Source organism: Vespa crabro, chromosome 21 (genome assembly GCF_910589235.1).
Source record: "Vespa crabro chromosome 21, iyVesCrab1.2, whole genome shotgun sequence".
Lineage (NCBI taxonomy): Eukaryota > Metazoa > Arthropoda > Insecta > Hymenoptera > Vespidae > Vespa > Vespa crabro.
This window is the reverse complement of record NC_060975.1, coordinates 4,439,997-4,461,711: the sequence shown is the minus strand read 5'-3', so window position 1 is coordinate 4,461,711 and position 21,715 is coordinate 4,439,997. Positions and strand designations below refer to the sequence as shown.

General features: G+C 30.9%; 4 protein-coding genes across 8 annotated transcripts; 1 reads left to right on the top strand and 3 right to left on the bottom strand.

The window, feature by feature from the left end:
* Positions 1–2,030: 2,030 nt before the first annotated feature.
* Positions 2,031–6,984, bottom strand: LOC124431478. 2 transcript variants are annotated; one of them, XM_046979444.1, is made up of 4 exons: positions 6,915–6,984; positions 6,249–6,542; positions 3,534–4,507; positions 2,031–3,005 (listed from the first exon to the last, which is right to left on the bottom strand). In XM_046979444.1, exons 3-4 carry the CDS (start codon positions 4,501–4,503, stop codon positions 2,473–2,475), a joined length of 1,503 nt encoding a protein of 500 aa, XP_046835400.1. In that variant the 5' UTR covers positions 4,504–4,507; positions 6,249–6,542; positions 6,915–6,984; the 3' UTR covers positions 2,031–2,472. The 2 variants fall into 2 exon arrangements, with proteins under 2 accessions (XP_046835400.1, XP_046835401.1); XM_046979445.1 differs by having other exon boundaries at positions 6,962–6,983.
* Positions 6,985–7,801: 817 nt separating this feature from the next.
* Positions 7,802–12,843, top strand: LOC124431451 (patched domain-containing protein 3-like). The gene is made up of 12 exons (XM_046979388.1): positions 7,802–8,015; positions 8,813–9,059; positions 9,140–9,210; positions 9,285–9,497; positions 10,067–10,644; positions 10,727–11,350; positions 11,433–11,563; positions 11,631–11,792; positions 11,856–12,126; positions 12,205–12,326; positions 12,412–12,583; positions 12,666–12,843. The coding sequence occupies exons 1-12, from the start codon at positions 7,915–7,917 to the stop codon at positions 12,689–12,691; spliced, it is 2,718 nt and encodes a 905-aa protein (XP_046835344.1). The 5' UTR covers positions 7,802–7,914; the 3' UTR covers positions 12,692–12,843.
* On the bottom strand, positions 12,604–13,795 carry LOC124431453. Of its 4 annotated transcripts, none has more exons than XM_046979391.1 (4): positions 13,663–13,787; positions 13,412–13,496; positions 13,262–13,343; positions 12,604–13,178 (listed from the first exon to the last, which is right to left on the bottom strand). In XM_046979391.1, the coding sequence occupies exons 2-4, from the start codon at positions 13,481–13,483 to the stop codon at positions 12,844–12,846; spliced, it is 489 nt and encodes a 162-aa protein (XP_046835347.1). In that variant the 5' UTR covers positions 13,484–13,496; positions 13,663–13,787; the 3' UTR covers positions 12,604–12,843. The 4 variants fall into 4 exon arrangements, with proteins under 4 accessions (XP_046835347.1, XP_046835346.1, XP_046835348.1 ...); XM_046979390.1 differs by having other exon boundaries at positions 13,603–13,781; XM_046979392.1 differs by lacking the exon at positions 13,412–13,496 and having other exon boundaries at positions 13,663–13,795.
* A 162-nt stretch (positions 13,796–13,957) lies between these two features.
* LOC124431336 (hemicentin-1-like) lies at positions 13,958–20,985 on the bottom strand. Its single transcript, XM_046979118.1, has 6 exons — positions 20,029–20,985; positions 18,946–19,075; positions 17,306–17,505; positions 16,264–16,581; positions 15,122–15,622; positions 13,958–14,832 (listed from the first exon to the last, which is right to left on the bottom strand). The coding sequence occupies exons 1-6, from the start codon at positions 20,441–20,443 to the stop codon at positions 14,282–14,284; spliced, it is 2,115 nt and encodes a 704-aa protein (XP_046835074.1). The 5' UTR covers positions 20,444–20,985; the 3' UTR covers positions 13,958–14,281.
* Between the last annotated feature and the right edge of the window lie 730 nt (positions 20,986–21,715).

Here is a 21,715-nt window from a genome sequence, read left to right as displayed (position 1 = left end):
GAAAAATAGATTCATACCTTGCAATTAATTAGTATCATAATCTAGTCAACTCAATTATTATACAAATTATATGTATATGTGTGTGTGTGTGCGTGTGTGTATTAGATTAGTCATTATTTTGCATTTAATGAATACCTTTAATTCATCTCGAAATAAATAAGAAAATAAATCACGTTCAAATTTTAGTCCTTTATCTTAATATTAAAGCGTGTCGAAAAGCATATATTTTCTTACATTTAAATAACATTTCAAATACTTTTAGTTATCATTTTCTAGAACAAGGAACAAAAACAGAAAAAATTTCACTCTTGTACAAAGATATAAAAGAGATACTTTTTTGTCGAATGTTTTTAGATTCATGTAACAATATTTCACATGTGTAAATATGAATGAAAGAAAACGGAAAAAATTTAACTCCTATACAAATTTCACGTGTATTTAGGCTATTGTGTTTTACTGATATAATTCAAGATTTTTTATTCCTTTGCATAAAAATTCAATTGAAACCATGTAAAACTGATGATTAACATTTTTTAGAAAATTTTAATTTATAATTCATCAATGTTTATATAATATTTTGTTCTTATTTCTATAGTATTTATAAAATACACTGGTGAAGTTTGATCGCTTAAATTTGGGATACCCTATATATAATTATACGTATATATGTAATATAAAATATATAATATATATATATATATATATATATATATATATATATAATATATGTAATTGTTTACTTGATTAATTAGTGAAAGAATTTTATGTATATAAAAATATTTTATTATTATATTTATTTTATATCCTTTAATATAAATCACATATATAAAATTAATAACAGTAACAATTCATATAACTGGTCAAGATATATTATACTTGCATATATATATTTTAATTTTCAGACAATATAAATAATCGTTCAAGAAAATAAAAAATCTATTATTTATTTAGATGTTTTAGATGTTAAAGCTATACTATACAATTATACAATATCGGATAGTATTTATGAAAATCTTCGCGAATAGTGGTATATAAAAGATTTTTCTTCTATTTATTACGTATGTAAGAATAACATTTAATTTTTCAGGATGAAGACAATTATCGATTAATAGTTATTCATTCAGCTTTTATTATTATCTTATTATCATTATCGATATATTATTTTCTTTACGGTGCTCAAATAAAGAATAGGTCGAAATTAATAATCATTCTGGTTTGTCTGGCACAATATACGATGCCTGGATCTCATGACCTGTAAAGTCGAGCCGTCAATTGTTCGATTAAATAATTCTATTATGGTAGATATGCGGAGAGATTATTCAAGCTGGTACCACTTGTATATGAGGATGAAATTAAATTATAACTACTGACGCATATGCAAGTACCGCGTTATCTATAACGATGATCTCGATAAATTTATTTTTATGTGGAAGAATATGTGATTACTTTCTTGAAATTATTAATCGGACATAAACTTGTCTTGGTAGATATAGTATTTAACCTATATTTATATATAATATTTATCTTAAATAGATTTTGAATATTACTCTAAATTTTTATACCATGAAACAGTTTGATTTATTTACATATACACATATGTATGTATATGTATATAAATAGCATAGATTATGAAACAAGAGTTGATAGATAGTTCGATTAATAGATAGATCGATTACATTGGATATATTTAGTTAAGATCATTTGTGGATTTGCCTGTTGAAGAAAAAAAATCTATTAAAATAGCTTATCATCCGATAGTTTATATAAATTTGATCTACTATCGTTTTTAATTTTTATTTTACTTTTCAAGAAAAGTTCTTTGAAATATTGCAGCGTTACAATTTTAATCGTGCATATACATTCGTGAAAGTATTCAAGATTGGTCCGACTGTAAGAACAAGGTCAATTACATCAGGCCGAGTATTAGTAGTAGCGTAAATTGGGCGATAGCTCGTAAGATCAAAAGAAAAGCAAGATTAATCGAAAAAGATAAGAAAGTTAAAGATAGGATTAATTGAAGCACCGTCTTATCAAAATCTAATAAAAATTTATTCTCCAAAAATTATTCTATTCTATAAACTGCTAAGCAAATCTGATTATAAGTAATTAAATACATTTTATTAGTAATTAAATACATTAAAGTACATATATACATTGTCCATATTTATCACATAGATGTAGAATAAGATTTTTTCCAAAGAAAAATCAAATATTGCATCGTAATTTTTCAATTTGATTGTTTCATCGACTTATACTGAAATACTACTCTATCAACTTATAATTATCCCTGATACGAGTTCGTATATAGTAAAACATAAATTGTTTTATGTAATATCCCGACACGAAATGAAAATAGATCGAATGTTGATTTTGGGCAGTATGAAAAGAAGAAAAGGAAGAGGAAAAAATTTATGAAACGGACTGTCACTGGGTCTCGGTCAATGAACGGCTATTTACTCGAGTAGTAGCGTTTCAACACTCATCTGTTGTAACTTCTTCAGTTTTCCTTCTCTTTCTTTCATAGCATTCCATGGCTCGTTGTAGACGTTCAAGGTATTCTTGAAGATTATCTACATCCTGAAGATTTCTCGAATCGTATCGCCCAAATGATCGCTTTTGTACAAGTGCCATAAGCATCACAGTGATCATTGGCAGTGTCATACCCAAGAGGAATCCTGGTGTCATGATATTTTTTAAACCATGTTTCGTGAAACCTCGATAGAGCTCCGCCCAAATTCCTCCGTCTTCGTGTTCAGGGTACTTGCCCAATTTGCCATAAAGATGGGGCTTAATCTTGCCAGTCTTAGTAATATAATTGTAGTAATGGGGATCGTAAGATTGAGCGTATAATTGGGAGTAATATACGTCGCTGGATGGAGGTGGACCATTCGCATCAGGGAACCAAACTTTAGAATCTTCGTAGGAAAGCCCATGATGTGGAAAACGATGATATCCAGGTGGTTTCGTGTAAATTAATTCAACCGGACCTTTACGTGGGAACGGTGCTATGGAAGAAAGAATGAAATCGCTGAAATTTTCGATTATTTTATACGAAACGACTACGTTTTGAAATTTTTTTTTACCCTTTTAGTATGTCGATGATTGATCGATTTAATATATTTTAATTAGCTTTATCTTCAAAAAAAAAGCAATTTATATTACTACGTGTTTTATTGGCCAATATGACGGTAACGAAACTTTATTTATGTATAATATATTTTATTAGTTTTATGACTAATAATATACTTAACAGCGAATGGGCATAACGAAAACTCAGATATGATAATAAATTGTTGATTAATTTATGATATTGCAATATAAAAAATTAACTCACCTTTAATTAACATATATCGGTACTATTAGAATGAATATATTGATATTTGTATTATAAATATTAGAATGAATTGTACTACGAAGTGTTAAAAAATGAAGAAGGACAAAAAATATTCCGAAACATAATCATTTTTAGATGGAATAATCTGATTTATTTTCTTACTACCGTTTTTTTTATCAAAGTTTTAGATTTATCTTACCTACGACAGGACTTTTTGATAAGACACCACCGATTTTAGGCTGAGGAAAGGGATATGGTTGACCTCGAATCCATCTGTTACGTTGACGCCACATCATGGGAGTAACAACATCGCTCCTTGCTTGAATTTCTTCAAAAGGATCCGAAGAAAAAGGTGATTGTTTCAATATTGTTTGATTTGGTATCACTGGACTCATTTGAGCATTCTGAGAAGGTTGCAATATTTGAGAATTGGTTGTATATTGTGCTGCATAACCATAAGCTTGTCCAGGCATTTGTAACACATGTTGAGGCTGTAAAAGCACTTGTTTCTGCACAGGAGCTACCACCAATTGTTGTTGTTGTTGATTTATTTGTTGATACGGTGAAATTTGTTTTATTACTTTCGGTATGGTTCGTACCAATTGTTGTTGTGTTGGTTGATCATTTTGCGATACAATTTGCATCTGCTGTTGTTGATTTTGAGGAACAATAATATTTGACGTTGGCCATTGATTATTTTGGGATTGACTATTTTGCAGAAAAAAATCCAAGGACAATTGAGACTCCTCAGGTGTCTTGGAATTTAGAAATGTATTCAATGCTATTTCCGCAGGTGTCTTGACTGTGTTCGTTATGGTTTCAAGTATCTGAGGTTTCTGCACTTTGCTGTAAACATTATCTGAAAGTTCTCGAGCTGATGCAACATTAATTGACGCGGATATTCCAGCGTGATTGAAGTTATTTTCCAAAATTTGTCGATCGGACCCGTCTTCTTTGAGCATCGTATCTTTTAAAGCAACATTCTTGCTCTCATGAAAGATCGGATACAACTTTTGCGTTCCATTCGTTGATGATTTAACGATCTTTGATGAAATTTGCGACTCCTCGGCCGTGTACTCCGTATTTTCTGTTAACGGATTTCCCTCATAGTTGAGCTGCGTCTGAGCAATTCCAATTCCGAGGATAACGAAAATAATTATCTCTTTCATGATTCTAAAAACAAAATGCAAACGTTAACATTTATATGATCCTCATTTCTTGACGTTATATTTTGCTTTGCGATACTTTATATGATAATTAATAATTATGGTATATATATATATATATATATATATATATATATATATATATATATATATATATATATATAGAAAGGAAAACCGTCTTCATTGAAGGTTCTCAATAGCTTTTACGTGAGTTAATTAGAATGGAGCTCAATCGTACGTAACTTCGTGTTGTTCTGTTGTACTGTGCCACTTACACCATTTCATACTGAATAATCGAGGAACAATAAAGCATTTGCGGATATATCTTGTGTCATGAAAAGAATTTTAAGACAGAAACATTCGTATGTTATAGTATTCTCATTTACATGTTTTATAAATCGAATATTTAACTTAAATTAGTTTTTAACATGGATTCACGCAGAAATTATTTCTTAGTTATAGCGAAAGAGACTGCTTTACTTAATTCATATTAATGACAAAGTGGACGTACCTACGCATCTACAAGTCAAGATCATTCAGTCTATTTTTTGCAATGCAAACTTTTGTAAATTTCTTTTGTGAATGAAGCTACAAATATGTTTATCTTCTTCGAGATAAAAGACTGTTAACATCTTAAATTAACATATGTATATCATGTATTATATTATACATATATTATAATATATATAAATAGTATACATATATTATATTATACATTATATTATATATATTAATATATGTATAACATTTATTCTTTCAGATCGTATAACTGTTAATTGGAATATCTTTCAAATAATTTTAATTAACTAGATAATTCGTTAGATTTAATTATTATATGATACATTAATTAATTATTATATGATACATTAAAAGATTATTAGATGTTATGCTTCAAAAAAAAAAGATAAATGTTTTATTTAATATTAGCCTTCTATTTCATCACGGAACAATAGAATGTTCGAACAACCGATGTTGATGACTAGAATGATCGAAATGGGAAGGAAAGTTGTCCCAATATTAAGAGAGAGTGTTATAGGAAGGAGAGTCGTCCCAATATTAAGAGAGGAAGTTCAGTCTTGTATGACTGAACCAACTTCAAGGTCACTCACGAGATTGTGATTTGCTCAATAGAAAGTATGCTACCATATAAAAAACGAAACTATGGTCGATTCAAATGTCGTCATCGTAGTTTTCATCGTCGGACTTTGTTTCAAGATTACATCAATTTCAGGTATTTTTTGAAACACTAGAACTGGATACAATTATGGATTTTGTTTTTTCTTTTCTTTTTGCCTTTATTTACCTATTTGAATTCAAATTTATTTATACGAGGTTGAAAAGAAAAAGAATAATAACAACGTGATTAAATAAACAAGAAATAAAAAAGATGTTTTAAAAATATTTCCAAAACCTATATGTTCCATTTATTTATAAATGCGACCGTGATAAACAATCAATAATAAATACCGAATTTTTATTTTACGGAGTGAATCTCTCCAGAGATTTATTATGACGTATTCGTTGCTATATATCTGATGGCTTTCTAAAACCGTTAATTCATTATGAATTCAATGTTCGACCGAAATTTGAAAAAATTTATAATTTTGTACAAAAATTTTCACGATTTTCGTGTCCTCTTTTCGCCATAAAAATCATTTTTGTTTTAATTCGAACAAAATAGTTTTTTTAATTGTTCGGGAAGATAGACGGTATTTAACACAAACGTTCAACGAACCCCGTTTACTTACATTGCTCGAGTAGCGTCACGCGACTGTCTTCTCTCGATGGATCAACGAAGCGTGACTAGTCCGTAAATCAGCACCGTTTAAGCTATTATCCTAATATTTCTTGACTTGATCTTCACACCTTTCGCTATTTCAATCGTGAGTAATGTAGTACGCGTGAGGTATCCGTCCATCGGTTGGAAAGAGACCAGGAAGACTAAGAAGGTCCACGCATTATGAGAAAGGCATTCACTTCGAGGACCCCCTACTTTGCTTGCCACACGCCCCTCTTTACTTTTACATCACCTGTTGCACGATCTGCGCTTAACATTACGTTAGTCAAGTTCACAATTCTACATAAATTGCTGTCATTCATAAAATACATCATTACTCGGATGTCTTTTACTCAGTAAATATCATTGACAAATTAAGGATTGTATTAAAAATGTAAGAAACGATTGAAAAAATGATTTAAAAAATTCTGTACTAGTTGGCAATTCCAATTTAACGGCAATTTTCGGATTAACATAAATGATTTAAAGAAAATGAGTTTATTATGAGTAGTGTAACGGTTAAAAACTAGAAAGGTAAATGTAAAGATATTTTCCAAGGAGGAGAGATCAGTAATCTGCCGATAAATGTACGAAAATAGTTTGTTGACAATGCAGAAACTGAATAACGGTTACTTACCGCGAGGGACCTACTTCCACTCTCGCGGTTGTATTGAATTCACTTACTTTTGATCTTCCATCGATGGAAGATACGGACTTAGTGATTTGCTTAACCTCCATAAACGATATAAATGAGGGCAAATGCGAATAGGATTTACAGTGATTGATCTTCGATCTCATTGCTCATAAGCAATACATAACATTATAATGTCGATGCTAATAGATTTTTTATACACGTTATATATAGGTATATTAATTTTTGAGTTAATTAGATTGCCTATAGAAAAAGTAGTATTAAGTCATAGTAGTAAGTATTATCTTATATAGATTAATATATATGTTTGTATGTATGTATGTATATATATATATATATATATAGGTATGATGATGTTCCATCTAAATCCTGACATATTTTATACGGTTGTCGTTGATTTATAATTTACTTCTATTAACATGTTCACACAATAACACAATAACGATAGTCTATAATAAACTTATAAGAATACTGTACCAACATTAAGTTGGTTCTTAATCAATCAATTTTTTATTATCAATGTTACACAATTTAAATAATAAAAGATATTAAAAAATATTAGATATTAGAAATTTTAGTAAAAAAGAAAGGAGAAAAGAAGAAATTGGTAACTACATTGTCTGAGAACTATATCATATTTTTATATCAAACTTTTGATCAAAAAAACAAAATATATCGAGTGTGTATAATAAAAGCATAAAAGACAAAAGGAAGCAAACAAATGGATCTCTTTAACAAATCTCGTACATATCTCGTTACACCTACTTACTCGATGCCCTTCGGGGTAGAGTAACGTCCATAGGAATGAAACGAGAGAAAGAGAAGAAGAAGAGAGACCAACGCGAGTTATATAATTGTAGTAGATTACTTCCATCGTTCGTCACATGCATGCCATCGTGCTCGTATGCCACGTTAGAACTTACGTTGTTCTTCAGTCAACATTTGGACACGAAGAGTGACCGAGCCCCAACGATCGGACGCCATTATGGAAAATGATTCAAAGAGTTCGACCGTAAATGTAATATGGAAACGCTTGAAAGAATCGATTCTTAATTTCCAATTAAACTCCGATCAAATATTTTATCGGTGAGTTGAAAAAATTCCTGGATTAATCGATTGTTAAATTCTTCCTTAATTTGTCAAAACAAAATAGATTTCGTGCATGATATATGTCCTTATTTATCATGAAATTGACGCAATCTTATGTTATAACAATATTAGTATTTGTTTTAGATATTATTCCTGTCTCAAGCCATAAAGTTGCTTTTTACTGAATTTAACATAGAGAAAGTTTTTCTTCGCGAATAATTTTCGGAGAACACGTATCAACTTCTGTATATGTTATATTGTTATTGAATCATAATATGGTACATTTATTATAATCGCTCATTAATACGATAAATAATAAATAATCAGCAATAAAATCGGTGAACATTTTTTCGAAACATAATTCTGTCTAAAGAGTTTAAATCTAAGAGATTGAATGTAACGATACGTAGATGTACGAAGGCTTTAACGAGTAAATTGCGACGAATTTGAATTATTTGACAAGACTTCGACAACGAAGGAATAAATTTTTCCGAGAGATCGGTGTTTTAATGCATAACTTATAATTATATTGATATAAGGAATAGATCGTTAAATTTAAAGAGCGTAGTTCATTGTCCAAGCATATTTTAATTAACCGAATTAAAGATAATTTGTCGTTCTATGAATCGTCGTATTCTTAAAGCACACACGTACACATAATCTTTCGCTACTCGCTACATCGACACTTCGATGTTAGTGTGTGCTTACGATTTAACTTTTATTCATTTCAAAAAGAAAAGGTTAATTTGCGAAATAATACGAGAGATCATTTGTTCAAACAATTTTTCTTTCAGAATTGGCCTCAGTATAGGAAAAAAACCATGGATTTGGCTACTCGTGTCCTTCATCATCAATTGCATATGTTGTCCTGGAATGATATTCTGGAAAGAAGAAGTCGACGATTTAGAACTTTGTGTGCCAATGAATTCAGAAGTACGAGCAGATGCAATTTGGGTCCAAAAACATTTTAGGGATGATCTCAGATACGAAAGTATCATAATTACTGCACCGAACATTTTGGAACCGGAAGTGTTGCAATCGGTATATAAAGAAGATCTATAATATTTCTTCCATGATGGCATACTAATTATACATATGACATGTACACTTTACAATCGTAGATCAGTGAAATCGAGAATGCAGTGAAAAATATAGTGGTGAACAATTATACATGGAAGGATGTATGCGCTAGGTGAGTGTTTGCGTGTTTAGATATCGATTGATCGATCATTGATTTAACACGAAACATCACGATCTTCATTATAGTTTTTTAACGTGGTTCGAGGAAGATGAAAATTCGCTGCTTGAAGATACACTAAGTTTCGAGTTTTCCGACGAGATTATGCAGAATTTGAACAACACCATGTTGAAGGATGGATGTATATATCAATCCCTTTTAAAACTCTGGCAAGGAGAGGATATATCAGCGTTAACGAAAGAAAAAATATTAAAAGATGTCACGAAGGCAATAAGAGATAAGTGAGTTAATGTGCTATTTTGCATACATACTTATATCAATATAAATTGGAAGGAATTCGTGAAGATACTTAATAACACTGTTGGGCCAATTCCATACGAGAGCCGAAAAATGTTGACGAATTAAACGCGTGACGATTAAAGAATATAAGCTGTTTCATGAAATCTGATCATAAAATCAAGAAATTATGAATTCAGCTCACAAAAATAGTAATAACGTTAATGTAGACATATTCTTTATGTAGCCATCTTATTATGATACCAATTATTTATCTTTCATCATAAAGAATCATTCATTCTTTCCGATTTGAAGAATATCAGTTTGAAAGACTAGGAACACATGCTACAACTGAATAACAAAGACGATTGAAATATATGTTCACATGAACTATTTTTTTTTAATTATTTTTCTGTGTTGAATTCTTCATTAAAGTTATTTATAAATGCGCGAACGAATTATTGATAAAGATATTTATATTCCATTTTTATTGACATTGACATTTTCCTTGGCTCTAATATAGAATTTAGCGCGTTTAAAAAGAGAAAAGAAAAATATATCGTTATGTGCTCAGGTCTAGAAACCACATACTGCATAATATCGTACCGTTGTTATCGGATATCGAATATGACGAAATGAATAACGTGAAGTCTGCAAAAGCAACAATACTGAATTGGATGCTGAAAAAATCAAATCCACATTCTTCCGAATGGGAATTGCAATTTATTGAGCGTGTTCTCCATGGAAATCATAGTCTACCTTCGGGAATGGAGATTTATGCGGTTTCCTCAAGGAGCTTTCAAGATGTCTTACATGAAGTGATGATAAACAATATGCCGATACTATGTTGTGGATTATCATTGATTACTATTTATGTACTATCCATGATCGGTAGATGCAATGTAATCGAACAAAGATTGTACCTTTCCCTTATGGGTGTTTCCGTTGTTGGTCAAGCGTTGATATCCTCTTACGGAGTATGCTATTACTTAGGATATTTTTACGGCCCGTTACATCGTGTATTACCGTTTCTTTTACTTGGTATTGGTGTTGACGACATGTTTGTTATAATGCATAGTCTTCAGATGCAAACTGAGAGCGACAAAGCTTTAGAGATTCCTCTGCGTATTGCCAAAGTTGTTCAACACGCAGGTATGTCAATGGTGATAATACTTCTAAAGATCGTTTTTTTTTCGTCTTAATGCGATATAAATTTACGTTCTTTTGTTAATAGGCATGTCCATTACCGTGACATCTTTCACGAATCTAGTTGCTTTTGGAATTGGCATGACGACAATGATGCCATTTCTCAAATCATTTTGCATGTTTGCGACTATGGGAATATTATTTCTATACATATTCGAATTGACCTTTTTTGTTAGTTGCTTGGTATATGATGAGAGACGACTTGAAGGTAAAAGGGATGGCTGTTGTTGTAGGCCCAGATCCGAATGGAAACCGAATGACTGCAGCAAAAAAAATTTGCAACAAATTATTTTCGAGAATTATATCGGACCGTTCCTAATGAAAACATATGTTAAAGTCGCTGTGATAGCTATCACAGTGTGTCTCGTATGCGTCAACATTTGGGGTATATTTCAGTTGAAGCAAGACTTCGACCCACTCTTGTACTTAAATCAAGACTCTTATCCGATACGCTTTAACGAAAAGTTAAAGGAACATTTTCCCGCATATGGTAAACACGGTGCCGTTTATATGACTGACGTAGACTATTATGAAGATCATGATTCTTTACTTCAATTGGTCGATGCTTTAAAAAACAATTCTTTTATTAACAATCTTTCTTTGGATCCATGGTTTGTGGCATATGATAAGTGGTTAAATAATACCAATAAAGGTACTAAAGATATAAATTGTGGAAAAGTATTTTTTTAGTAAAACGTTTTGTAAAATGTATTTCTTTATCATTTTCCCCATAGGACATGATATTGAGAGTAAAGATGAATACTATGGTTTCCTTATGGAATATCTATTGTTAACTACGGAAGGTCAAGCATATATAAAAGATATTATATTTGATAAATTACCCATTGGTGATTACAACATAACGGTATATAAATATTTTTATTTTTCATAAAAATTAACATATATTTTATTACAAACTTTCGATGTTTCAGACCTCCAGAATTCCAATACAGCATGTACTTGTTAATAGAACGTTAGATCAAATAAAAGCAATGCAATCTATGAGTGAATTAGTAAAAGTTACTAATTTATCTCAGGATCATTCTCATGTAGTGATATATTCTCCGGAGTACATATCATGGACAGCTAACAAGGCGAGTGAAATATGATCTTTCATATGAGAAACTTTCAATTTTAATAACATTATTATTTTACAGATAATTGGAGAAGAATTAGTCAGAAACTTGAGTTTAGCAATAGTATCTATTGGATTAGTAACAATACTTCTATTGAGAAATTTAATAGCGTCATTTTGGGTCATTAGTTGTGTAATATTTACACTAATTGATCTTTTAGGTTCTATGCACTTTTTAGGCTTGATCGTTGAAATTTCATCTAGTATTCTTGTTCTTCTCTGTATTGGATTAGCAGTAGATTATGCTTCACATGTTGGATTAGAATTTATAAGAAGAAAGGGTTCTAAAGATGGTATATGTGATACACGTCATATATAACAACTTACTAAGAGTATTTTTTATGAATACTGCAAATATGTTTCAATTGCAGAACGGGCTATTACAACATTGAAGATTATTGGGCCACCTGTTTTTAATGGAGGCTTTAGTACTTTTCTTGCGTTTATTTTACTAGCTTCTAGTAAAGCATATCTTTTCAGTGCCTTCTTCAAAGTACGATTCAATATTTACATACATTAGATAAAATACATGTATAATATATGTATTTAAAAAAATTATAAAATTTTTATTATTTTAGTTATTTACTGCTGTGGTAGCATTCGGATTATTTCATGGATTGTTATTTTTACCCATTATTTTAAGTTTATTGGGACCTAACGAAACAAAAACATCATATAATATTCCAAAGGAATGCGATATAAAAGAAAATAATGGGTATTACACTGTTCATTTACCAAACAAAGCAGAAGGTATTAATCAACAGAAATAGTAAAATATTAAGTTTCTATATTCGATACCATTACATTAAATTGTACTTAATTTTCTTTACAGATGCAGGAGGCGGGCGTGAAAATTAAGTGATCCAATTATTGCAAAGACTGAATAAATAAGAAATTGACTATAAGAAACTTTGATGCAAGAAAAATAATAAAAGTATACTACAATAAATCTTTTTCTTTTCTTTTGTAATAAAGATTTGCATCATGCAAGTGTCTTGAATCATTGGAAATTATTTTTTCCGCCTTGGCTTTACTTGTGTCCATTCTGTATCTTCAGTTTCCATACTTTCTTCTATTTCATCACTTTCAGAACCACTATTATTTTCAAATGCAATAGATTCCTTATTAATTTTCTTTGGTAAACATGATACAATCCATGGTTGTAATGGCGGCAATTTTTCAAACTCAATCACAGCCTGTGCTTCATTACCCTCAACACAATAACGATAAAATTTATATAACTCTTCTGCTACTTGTTTACAACTTAAATCTTGAAGTTCTGTATTAAATTGTTCATCCATGAAGTCTTCTAGTTCGCACGCAATTTCACTGCTGCACAATCCTTCTAAAAACCAATATCAATCTATGGTATTTGTATATACAAAAACACATTTTATATTTCTTAGTAGAATATAAATTTCAACAAACCGTTGATATATATAAAGTCGGTAATATAGTGACAAAATAGATCGGCTTTATCTCTGGATCCCATACCATGTTCGACAGCCAGCTAAAATAAAATTTTCAATAAGTATTAGTTTTGTGTTTAGATATGAAAATATACAAGCAATAGCGTACTCTCAATGCTGTCCAGTTACTAAAAACACGCGTTGTTACAGAAAGAAAAAAATCCTTGGTCTTTTCCATCATAAATTAAATATTCCTATTTAAAAGATTACGAAATAGAATACTTATTTCAATTATATTTAACACACACTCATTTTTGAGGTTATGGTTTATGTTCAGAATGTGAGTAGAAAATATCTTACGATGATTCGTTACTTTTAGTTCTAATAAAGCTTTATAACTTTTAATAAAGAATTACGCACACTTTACAAAAATTATATGTTATTATTAAACAATGTTGTATTTTTCAAATATTATAACAAACAGTTAAATAATACACGAAGGCATTCCCTTCGAACATTAATTCTACCATGCACTTCGTCGTCAGCGATAGACTGGCCATCTAACGGAAAAATTGTTATTGTACTTTTGATATCATTGAAAGGTATCTTTCAGTGGGTATATAAATACATCATATGGTACATATATTTTACCGGTATACTTGATAAACTTGTCATCTAGCGGAGGAAAATTCGTAATTACAGAACATTGAAAAAATCGAAGGAAAAATAATTTCTCTTTATTTTAACATATGTTCGTTAATTTCCAGAAGGAAACTTTATTTTTGACAATAGATTACAAAAAATATACGATATATTCCTTCGTACGAATATATTCCTTTGTACATTGATATTAAAAACTTTTTTTTAATAAAGTCTTTCTTTTAAAAACATAAAAACTCGATTGCAAATGACTGCAATTCTTCGATAAACACCTTTTATATTTGTAATACTCATTGTTTTGTTAAAAATAAAATATCATAACTACAATATATAAGGTATTTATTAAAGAATTTAATCGAAAAACGAATGTCTCAATCGTTCACACCATCGTGGGTGGTTGTAACACAGCCGGAGCTCTTCTCACCTTCAAAGCTTCTGGACTCATAGCTCGAGCTTGTTTCGCTATTTGATCGTAATCGTATAGAACTGCCAAATTCCCGTCCTGAGTCGATTTACTTGCAGAACCTTTGTTCGTTGATAACGTTTTTGTTGTTTTCTGACGATCCATCGAAACATTATTACCATAAAGAGCATCAGCTGCGATACTACCTTCATCCTCTTCACATCTATATCGTCTTTGTTTCATTCTCAACAAAGAAAAAATTCCTATCGATATCAAAAGGAGTAGAAATAACAAGCCAATGGCCGAAGCGGCAGCGATCACTTTCATTTCCGACGGATCGCGAATGATCAATTTGATATTCGTCGAATCTCTACCCTTTTCACTCTCCACTAGAAGAGTATACATGCGTGAGTCTTCTTTTTGTAGATTCTTGATCTCCAATTTAGCCCAATAACAATTCGTCACCATTTTATCCTCAATTATCGGCTCCAACGGCAACGCTTCGTATTTTGGTTGTATGCTTTCACCTGAAAAATAAAAAGGAAGTTTTAAGCATGATCGAAATTTTCTATATATATAAATATAAACATACATAAATAAATACATATAGCGAAGCAAAGACATCCTAGCGTTTTTTTTTTAATGAAATAACTTTTTTAAATTTTACGTAACTTCATAAAAAATCCATAAAACTTATCATATGTTTTATTTGAATATTTGAATTTTTTTTATCCGCCGGATAATTCGAAAGCAGTTAAAAAATTGTAAGATTAAATATTTCTATAATCTATTATATATAATTCGAGATATATATACCTGCTCTAATATGAGAACTCCCCCATTGCCAAGCAACGAGTCGAGGTGGTGGTCGTGAACAAAAGCGAGACTTTAGTCGATGTACGGGTTCACCAGCCCATCCTATCGACTCATAAGACCCATTTTCACCGGAACCAGACGGTCTGGCTTGTATCTCCGGAGGTCCGGTAACGTGTAACACGTAACGTACTTCGCTAGGTGTTTCCCTTCTCGTTCCACTTATCATGTTAAATGCTACACAACGATATTCCCCTTCGTCCGACCACATGACATTTTCCAGACGTAAACGCTTCCCAGAGTCCTTAGCACGAGTTGGATTTTCAATAGTCTTCTCGGTGGTGCCACCACGCAAGTGTAACCACTTATAGCGCGGTACTGGATTGCCCTCGAATTCCGGACATTCGAACGTCTCCACATTCGAGCTAAGCTGTGCTGTTTCTTCGATTTCCATCAGGGTTTCATTATCGTTAGAATCTTCCTTTTTTTTTGCTCGTGGTGCGACTGTATGGAAAAGAAAGTAGTAGAAAAGTTAAAGAGGTCAATACAATAATAGATCGACAAATAAGCTATCAGAAAAATTTTCCAACTTTCATTGGAAGTTATATGTTGTACAATTAGAATTTGTTTTTACAATTATATGTACAAATAACAAACGAATATATAACAATACAATATATATATATATATATATATATATATATATATATATTATATATATATATAATGTTTATAATTATTATGCTACAGGATAGAAATAAAAAAACAATTAAAATTTTTCCTTAAGCTATAAATCAAATAGGATCTTTTGTCAGGTGACTGTTTCGACAACTAATTGCGAGTTATTTATAGGCCTCTCGTCATTCTTTCCGTTTCAAATCTATATAAATCGAAACAATATCTATGATACATTCAGGATCTAATACATGTTACATACACAATTATATTTTTGGATACACTATTCGTTTGTTATTTGTACGAAATTTAATTTGACAAATTTATAATAAATAAAATAAAATTGTAAAATGAAATAGTAAAAAGGAAATAATATAAAATAATAAAATAACGAAAATAAATTCTAAGTGGAAGATGAATTATTTCTTTCAAAGAAATTGTAAAAAAAAGAAAAACAAAGTTGTACGAACATTGAACATCAAGTGCATAATTAGCCGGTGGGCTTTCACCGATGATATTAACCGCCTTGCAAGAGTAGAGCCCGGCATCGTCCCTCTTAACCGGCTCGAATCTCAATTCAGACACCGTCGAGGTGCTGTTACTCTCAGTTCTGTTCTCCGTCAGCAATAGAACGTTCTCGCTACTTATAGGAGTCGAATCTTTAAACCACTTGATCATCGCGCTTGGATTGGCATCCGCAACGCATTTCAAGTTCATAAAACTTATCGAATCCTCAAGCGAGCTTGTCATCCAACGTGGACTCGTTTGAAATCTCACTTCTGGAGAATCTATAACGTTTAAGTAATAAAACAAAATAAAAACACGTCATTAAGCATGATTATAGAGCATAAAGCGCTTAGAATTGGTCATTTTAACAATTGTTTTTATTTTTAGAGAAATTGATATGTAATAATACGTAAAGTGTTCTAAAACCTATCAAGTTACGAAGAAATAAAGATGTATACCCAGAGACAAATTTTTATATGTTTAGCATTTTTTGCAATTGATGACTATTATTAACACTACTAAACCTGTCTAAATGATGAATTTTAAATATCGTTTTTTTTCAAATGACCGAAATCATTATTATTAGAATAATGTTAACTGAAAGCTATTTTGTTATATTTATTATTGTAAAATAAAATAAACTAAAAATAATAACGAATAAAGTATTTTTTTTCAAATATATGTCAAATTGACAGATGTTATGAAAATAGATCGATAGTTTTAGTATTAAAAATATTAGTAAATCATATGGATCAATTAATATAAGACTCCCAGTATTATAGTTTAGCAAACTAAACTAAAGTTGAATATAATTATTCGATTTTTAAAATTAACACGATTTTACTATTTCCAATAATAAAACGGTTACTCGAATTACTTGAAATATATTGGATTGCGTATATACATACATATATACATACATACATATATATATATATATATATATATATATACATATATATATATATATATATATATATATATATATATATATTCTGAACATACAATGAATGTTCAACTGGGACTCAGTGGTAGCTGGTACTGGACTAGATGGATGAATGGTGATGCATCGAATCATTCGACCGTGATATTCTCGACGGCCACGAATGCGTAAAAGACTGTGGGCAGCCCAAGTTTTAGGATTATCTACCTCGGTGGCATTCATTTGTTCTCTCAGTGGCTCGACTTCCTCGTCTCCTATGAACCTGCATCAACAAACGATCGCTTTTTAATAATTCATGAAGATTTGGACGAGAAGAAAATTGTTCTCTGCCGGACTCGAAATCATCGTTTTTGTCTTTCGTTTTATCGTCACTAAATCGTTTTGCCACTTCGAGCGAGCAGTACCGTGAAATGATCCTCGTAATATTTCTTTCTTTCCTTTGCTTTCTTTTTTTTTTCTTTTTTTTTCAAGCACAAAGATCGTTTACGTAATTATATACATACACAGTGTTTCATACTACATGGAAATAATTTCAATGGAAAACGTACGTAGATGATATAAAAAAAAAAAATAATACTACAAATAATTCCGGTTAATATCATTATTAAAGATGATAATTTTTCTATAGATTGTTATATGTTAATTATAGTGATCATTGAATAAATCACTTGGAAAATTCGAAGACAAAATTATGTAGGATATACACGATATCCATCTAAACTTTCTTCGTAATTTTTTTTTTTTAATTTTATTCGCATATTTAATACTTTCATATATTATGAAACACCTTATATATATAACTGAATGTCAATTTCTCTAGTACTATATTGAGCGACCAATAAGATGCAACTAAATGCGTCAGACCGTGAAACCAAAGAGACGAACTCTCTAGAATCGCTTTATTCCGCATAAACAAAACGTTTCGTGATTTTACCTTAAATTACCGTACACAAATATAACGTAAGTATTCCTTGAAGAAAAAAAAAATAAATCGTACATCGTTTTCTATCTTTCAATTTATTATCTAAATTGAGCGCCATAAACGCAACCTTTTTATATTCTTTATGTAAGAATACGTAGATTTATTATATTAATTGCAAATGTCTTAAAATAATATTATATTACAGATTTTACAAGCAGCTCCTCTAATTCACCGTAGATATTAGAAAAGTATGTTTAGCTATTAGCACGTCGTGTTTCCTTTTTCTTTAAAAGCTTTCTTCTTCTTTTTCTCTATCTTTTATCTTTGATGCATTCGTCATAGGAAGAAAATGTTATATCTTGTAAAACTTATCCAAGGGTCACGCTAATGGCTCCCGAAGGATGCTCGAGAAACACTTAAAAGATTAACTACAATACTTCGGAAAGCATTAACATTGAGATTATCCTACGATTGTTCAGTCATCGTTGAGCTTTGAGAATTAAATCCTAAATTTACGTATAAGAGTATGCTGTTAAAAAATGTTACAAGTATTATTTGAAAATATTGAATTAATTACGACGAAATCATAATTCAAATCTAATTTTTTTTTCGATCGACTTGTAACTTCGAACTACGAACAATACGTGAAACAAAAGAAGAATTTTCAATATCTGTTAAAAATGAACATTTATGAACGAAAAAGCATTACATTATACCAATGTTGTACAAAAGTCAATAAGTTAAAAATGAAGGGAACGTACATAAGCATTATTTACTCACCACTTTATAAGGGCTACTGGATTTCCATACCTAGACACGCAGGAAATCGTTACTTCCTGTCCTTCTCTCAACGTTAGAGAGGTATTTAAAATCGTACCCCCATATTCTAAACTCGGTTTCCTCGGTTTCACTGAAACAATCATTTTCTTTGTGCATTAGGAAGGGAATAAATATCTATTGATAAAACGTAACCCGATACGGTTTAGAAAGTCTTGTAGTTAGATTAAAAAAAGATGAATATTCTTTTTTACTGAGATTCTCTCCCTGCTGTTTCTAAAAAGTATTTTTTGATTTAGGCACAACGGAAACGTACTTTCGTACTCTGAGGGATTTAAACGTTCGCCGAACAAGAATTCCCAATTACATGTGATTCTTTAGGAGATACGGAGAAAAGTAGAACGGAACCACGAACTTGTCCGTCTCGAACGAATTTTAAATGAGTTTAGAAAACGTTTATTTCAACATTAACACGATTTATGTGTATATGTGTGTGAATGTAACACCTTCCGATCGAAGCGTAACAGCTTCTTTCGTATAAATTTGAATTTTGCGCGCATTTAAAACCGTTCGTTTAACCTTACGTTTAAAAATTTTAATCTTATCAAGTTCGAAATGAACAACTTTTTAATCGTTATCCTTTCAATTGTTGTGCAATCAAAGAGAAAAATAATATCATAGAATAATCTATGATATTTTAATTTAATAAGGAGATCTAAATCTTCGATTAAAAGAACTAGAGAATTTTTTAATTGTGCATTTAGCTATTAGATAATTGATGTGAAAGAAATAATACTATAGAACAACCTCTGATATTCGAACTAATAGTTAGACTTAAATCTCCGAATAAAAAAAGTAAATAATTTTTTAATTGTTATGCATTGAACTATTAGGTAATCGATGAGAAAAAATAATATTATAAGACAACTTCTGATATTCGAAGTAACAGTTAGACTTAAATGTGTGTAAATAAAAAAATTTTCGAACAACAGAACAATTTTGTTATTGAACATTGGCATTTACTTAAAAAAAAAGAAACAAAAGAAGAAAAAAAATAGGAAAATACCGAGGAAGTAAAACAATTACCTCGAACGAGTAGACGTGCTGGCAATGATGTCAAGGCATCTTGTCTCATAAAATCACCGGAAGTTACTTGACACTCCCAAAATCCATCGTCGAACTCGAGAGATGCTCTTCTGATAAGAAGAGTGCAATCGTTACTACGTAGACTTAACCACTCGTATTTGTCCGGATATATTCCGACAGGTTTCCGATCCTTTTGCCAAATACATTGTCCCTTTTTATCTTGCACTTTACAAGGTAATTGCACATCGTGACCAGCCGAGACTTCCTGATAAATCGCTGGAACTTCCTTAAATCGTTGTTGTGCGCGTACGACAATCGTAATCGCGAGGACGATCGTTAAGCGACGGATCGTCGAAGCGACGCGCGGGAATTTCATCTTCGTTCGAACGATGAAAGCGCGCCTCTTCGACTTCATCGATTATTCATCGTGTAAAGCTATGTATTTCGTTATCGAATCATTTCGATCAATTTATTAAACGATAATTATTTCTTTCTTTCAACTTGTCACGAAACAATAATATAGATAGTATTAAATAAGACGATAATACTGATATATACGGGGGAAAAAACAAGAAAAGAAAGAAAAGAATGTCGATTTGAATCTACAAGCACGTTTTTCACTCGCCTTGGAGTTGCGTCCTTAAACGAATCTGACTGGAGAATAAGCAAGTTCAGGGTTTTGCGGGGGAGCACGTTAGATACACTACCGCCATCGAACGAAGAAATCACGAAACATTTTTGAAAGGTGTTGCGTTTAAAAATGATAATCTTTCGCGCGTTCTCTTACAATTGGAACCAATGTTTTGTTTGTTGACTCTTAATTAAACAAAAAAAGGAAACGTTAAGAAGTCTCGTGTTAAAAAGAAATAGGTAAATGTATTCGTGTTTGAAATGAGAAGCGTCGTCGAAGGTGTTCAAGTTGAAACTGAGCCACGTCCGTAGTTAGAAGCAGAACGTACACACTCGTTCGAGTGGAAGCGGAAGACAGGCCCCGAACAGCGAAGGCACGCGTGCGTATCCAACCCTGTATCCTCTCCCGCTATCCTTATTATTCGAGCGTGTTATCATTATGCCACGCTACGCCAAGTTTGGCCGCCCATATGTTCTATATTTTCCTTTATTTCGCGCTAGCCAAGCGTCTTGTCTAACATAAGACCTAAGCAACGCGCCTTTCCCAGGCGCCACGACGTGGCCACTCGAAGAATTTACGTTTTTTATTCTTTTGCGAAGGGTTCTTCCAATGTTTTTCTCTCCCTCTCTCTTTCTGTATAAGTCATATACACATATATATATATACACACATAACTTCCATACTAACACTTTAAGGATAAATTAAAAATACACATTTGTATGAGTGAGTTAAACAATGCATAATGAAGAAATTTCAATATTCTTTCCATATCGTAAGCATATATATATATATATATATATATATATATATATATATATATATATATATATATATATATGACTTATACAGAAAGGGAGAGGGAGAGAAAAACATTGGAATGGAAGAACCCTTCGCAAAAGAATAAAAAACGTAAATTATATAAAATATAATATATATATATATATATATATATATATATATATATATATATTCCGTTAATAATAATAATAAATTTTAAAATCCAAATTATAAAAATGTATTTCTTATAATTTCATTGTTGAAGTTATCAAAAGATTT

Bases quoted from the DNA above. Each gene is read 5' to 3' on its own strand.
- LOC124431453 (XM_046979391.1), bottom strand. From the start codon at position 13,483: ATGATGGAAAAGACCAAGGATTTTTTTCTTTCTGTAACAACGCGTGTT. The intron at 13,344-13,411 runs GTACGCTATTGC...ATTTTATTTTAG, and splicing joins GTAACTGGACAGCATTGAGA to CTGGCTGTCGAACATGGTAT. The intron at 13,179-13,261 runs GTTTGTTGAAAT...ATTGGTTTTTAG, and splicing joins CGACTTTATATATATCAACG to AAGGATTGTGCAGCAGTGAA.
- LOC124431451 (XM_046979388.1), top strand. From the start codon at position 7,915: ATGGAAAATGATTCAAAGAGTTCGACCGTAAATGTAATATGGAAACGC. The intron at 8,016-8,812 runs GTGAGTTGAAAA...TTTTTCTTTCAG, and splicing joins TCCGATCAAATATTTTATCG to AATTGGCCTCAGTATAGGAA. The intron at 10,645-10,726 runs GTATGTCAATGG...TTTTGTTAATAG, and splicing joins CAAAGTTGTTCAACACGCAG to GCATGTCCATTACCGTGACA.
- LOC124431478 (XM_046979444.1), bottom strand. From the start codon at position 4,503: ATGAAAGAGATAATTATTTTCGTTATCCTCGGAATTGGAATTGCTCAG. The intron at 3,006-3,533 runs GTAAGATAAATC...TTTCTTCCATAG, and splicing joins ATCAAAAAGTCCTGTCGTAG to CACCGTTCCCACGTAAAGGT.
- LOC124431336 (XM_046979118.1), bottom strand. From the start codon at position 20,443: ATGAAGTCGAAGAGGCGCGCTTTCATCGTTCGAACGAAGATGAAATTC. The intron at 19,076-20,028 runs GTAATTGTTTTA...TGATTGTTTCAG, and splicing joins AGCACGTCTACTCGTTCGAG to TGAAACCGAGGAAACCGAGT. The intron at 14,833-15,121 runs GTATATATATCT...TTTATTTTTCAG, and splicing joins GAGTTCTCATATTAGAGCAG to GTGAAAGCATACAACCAAAA.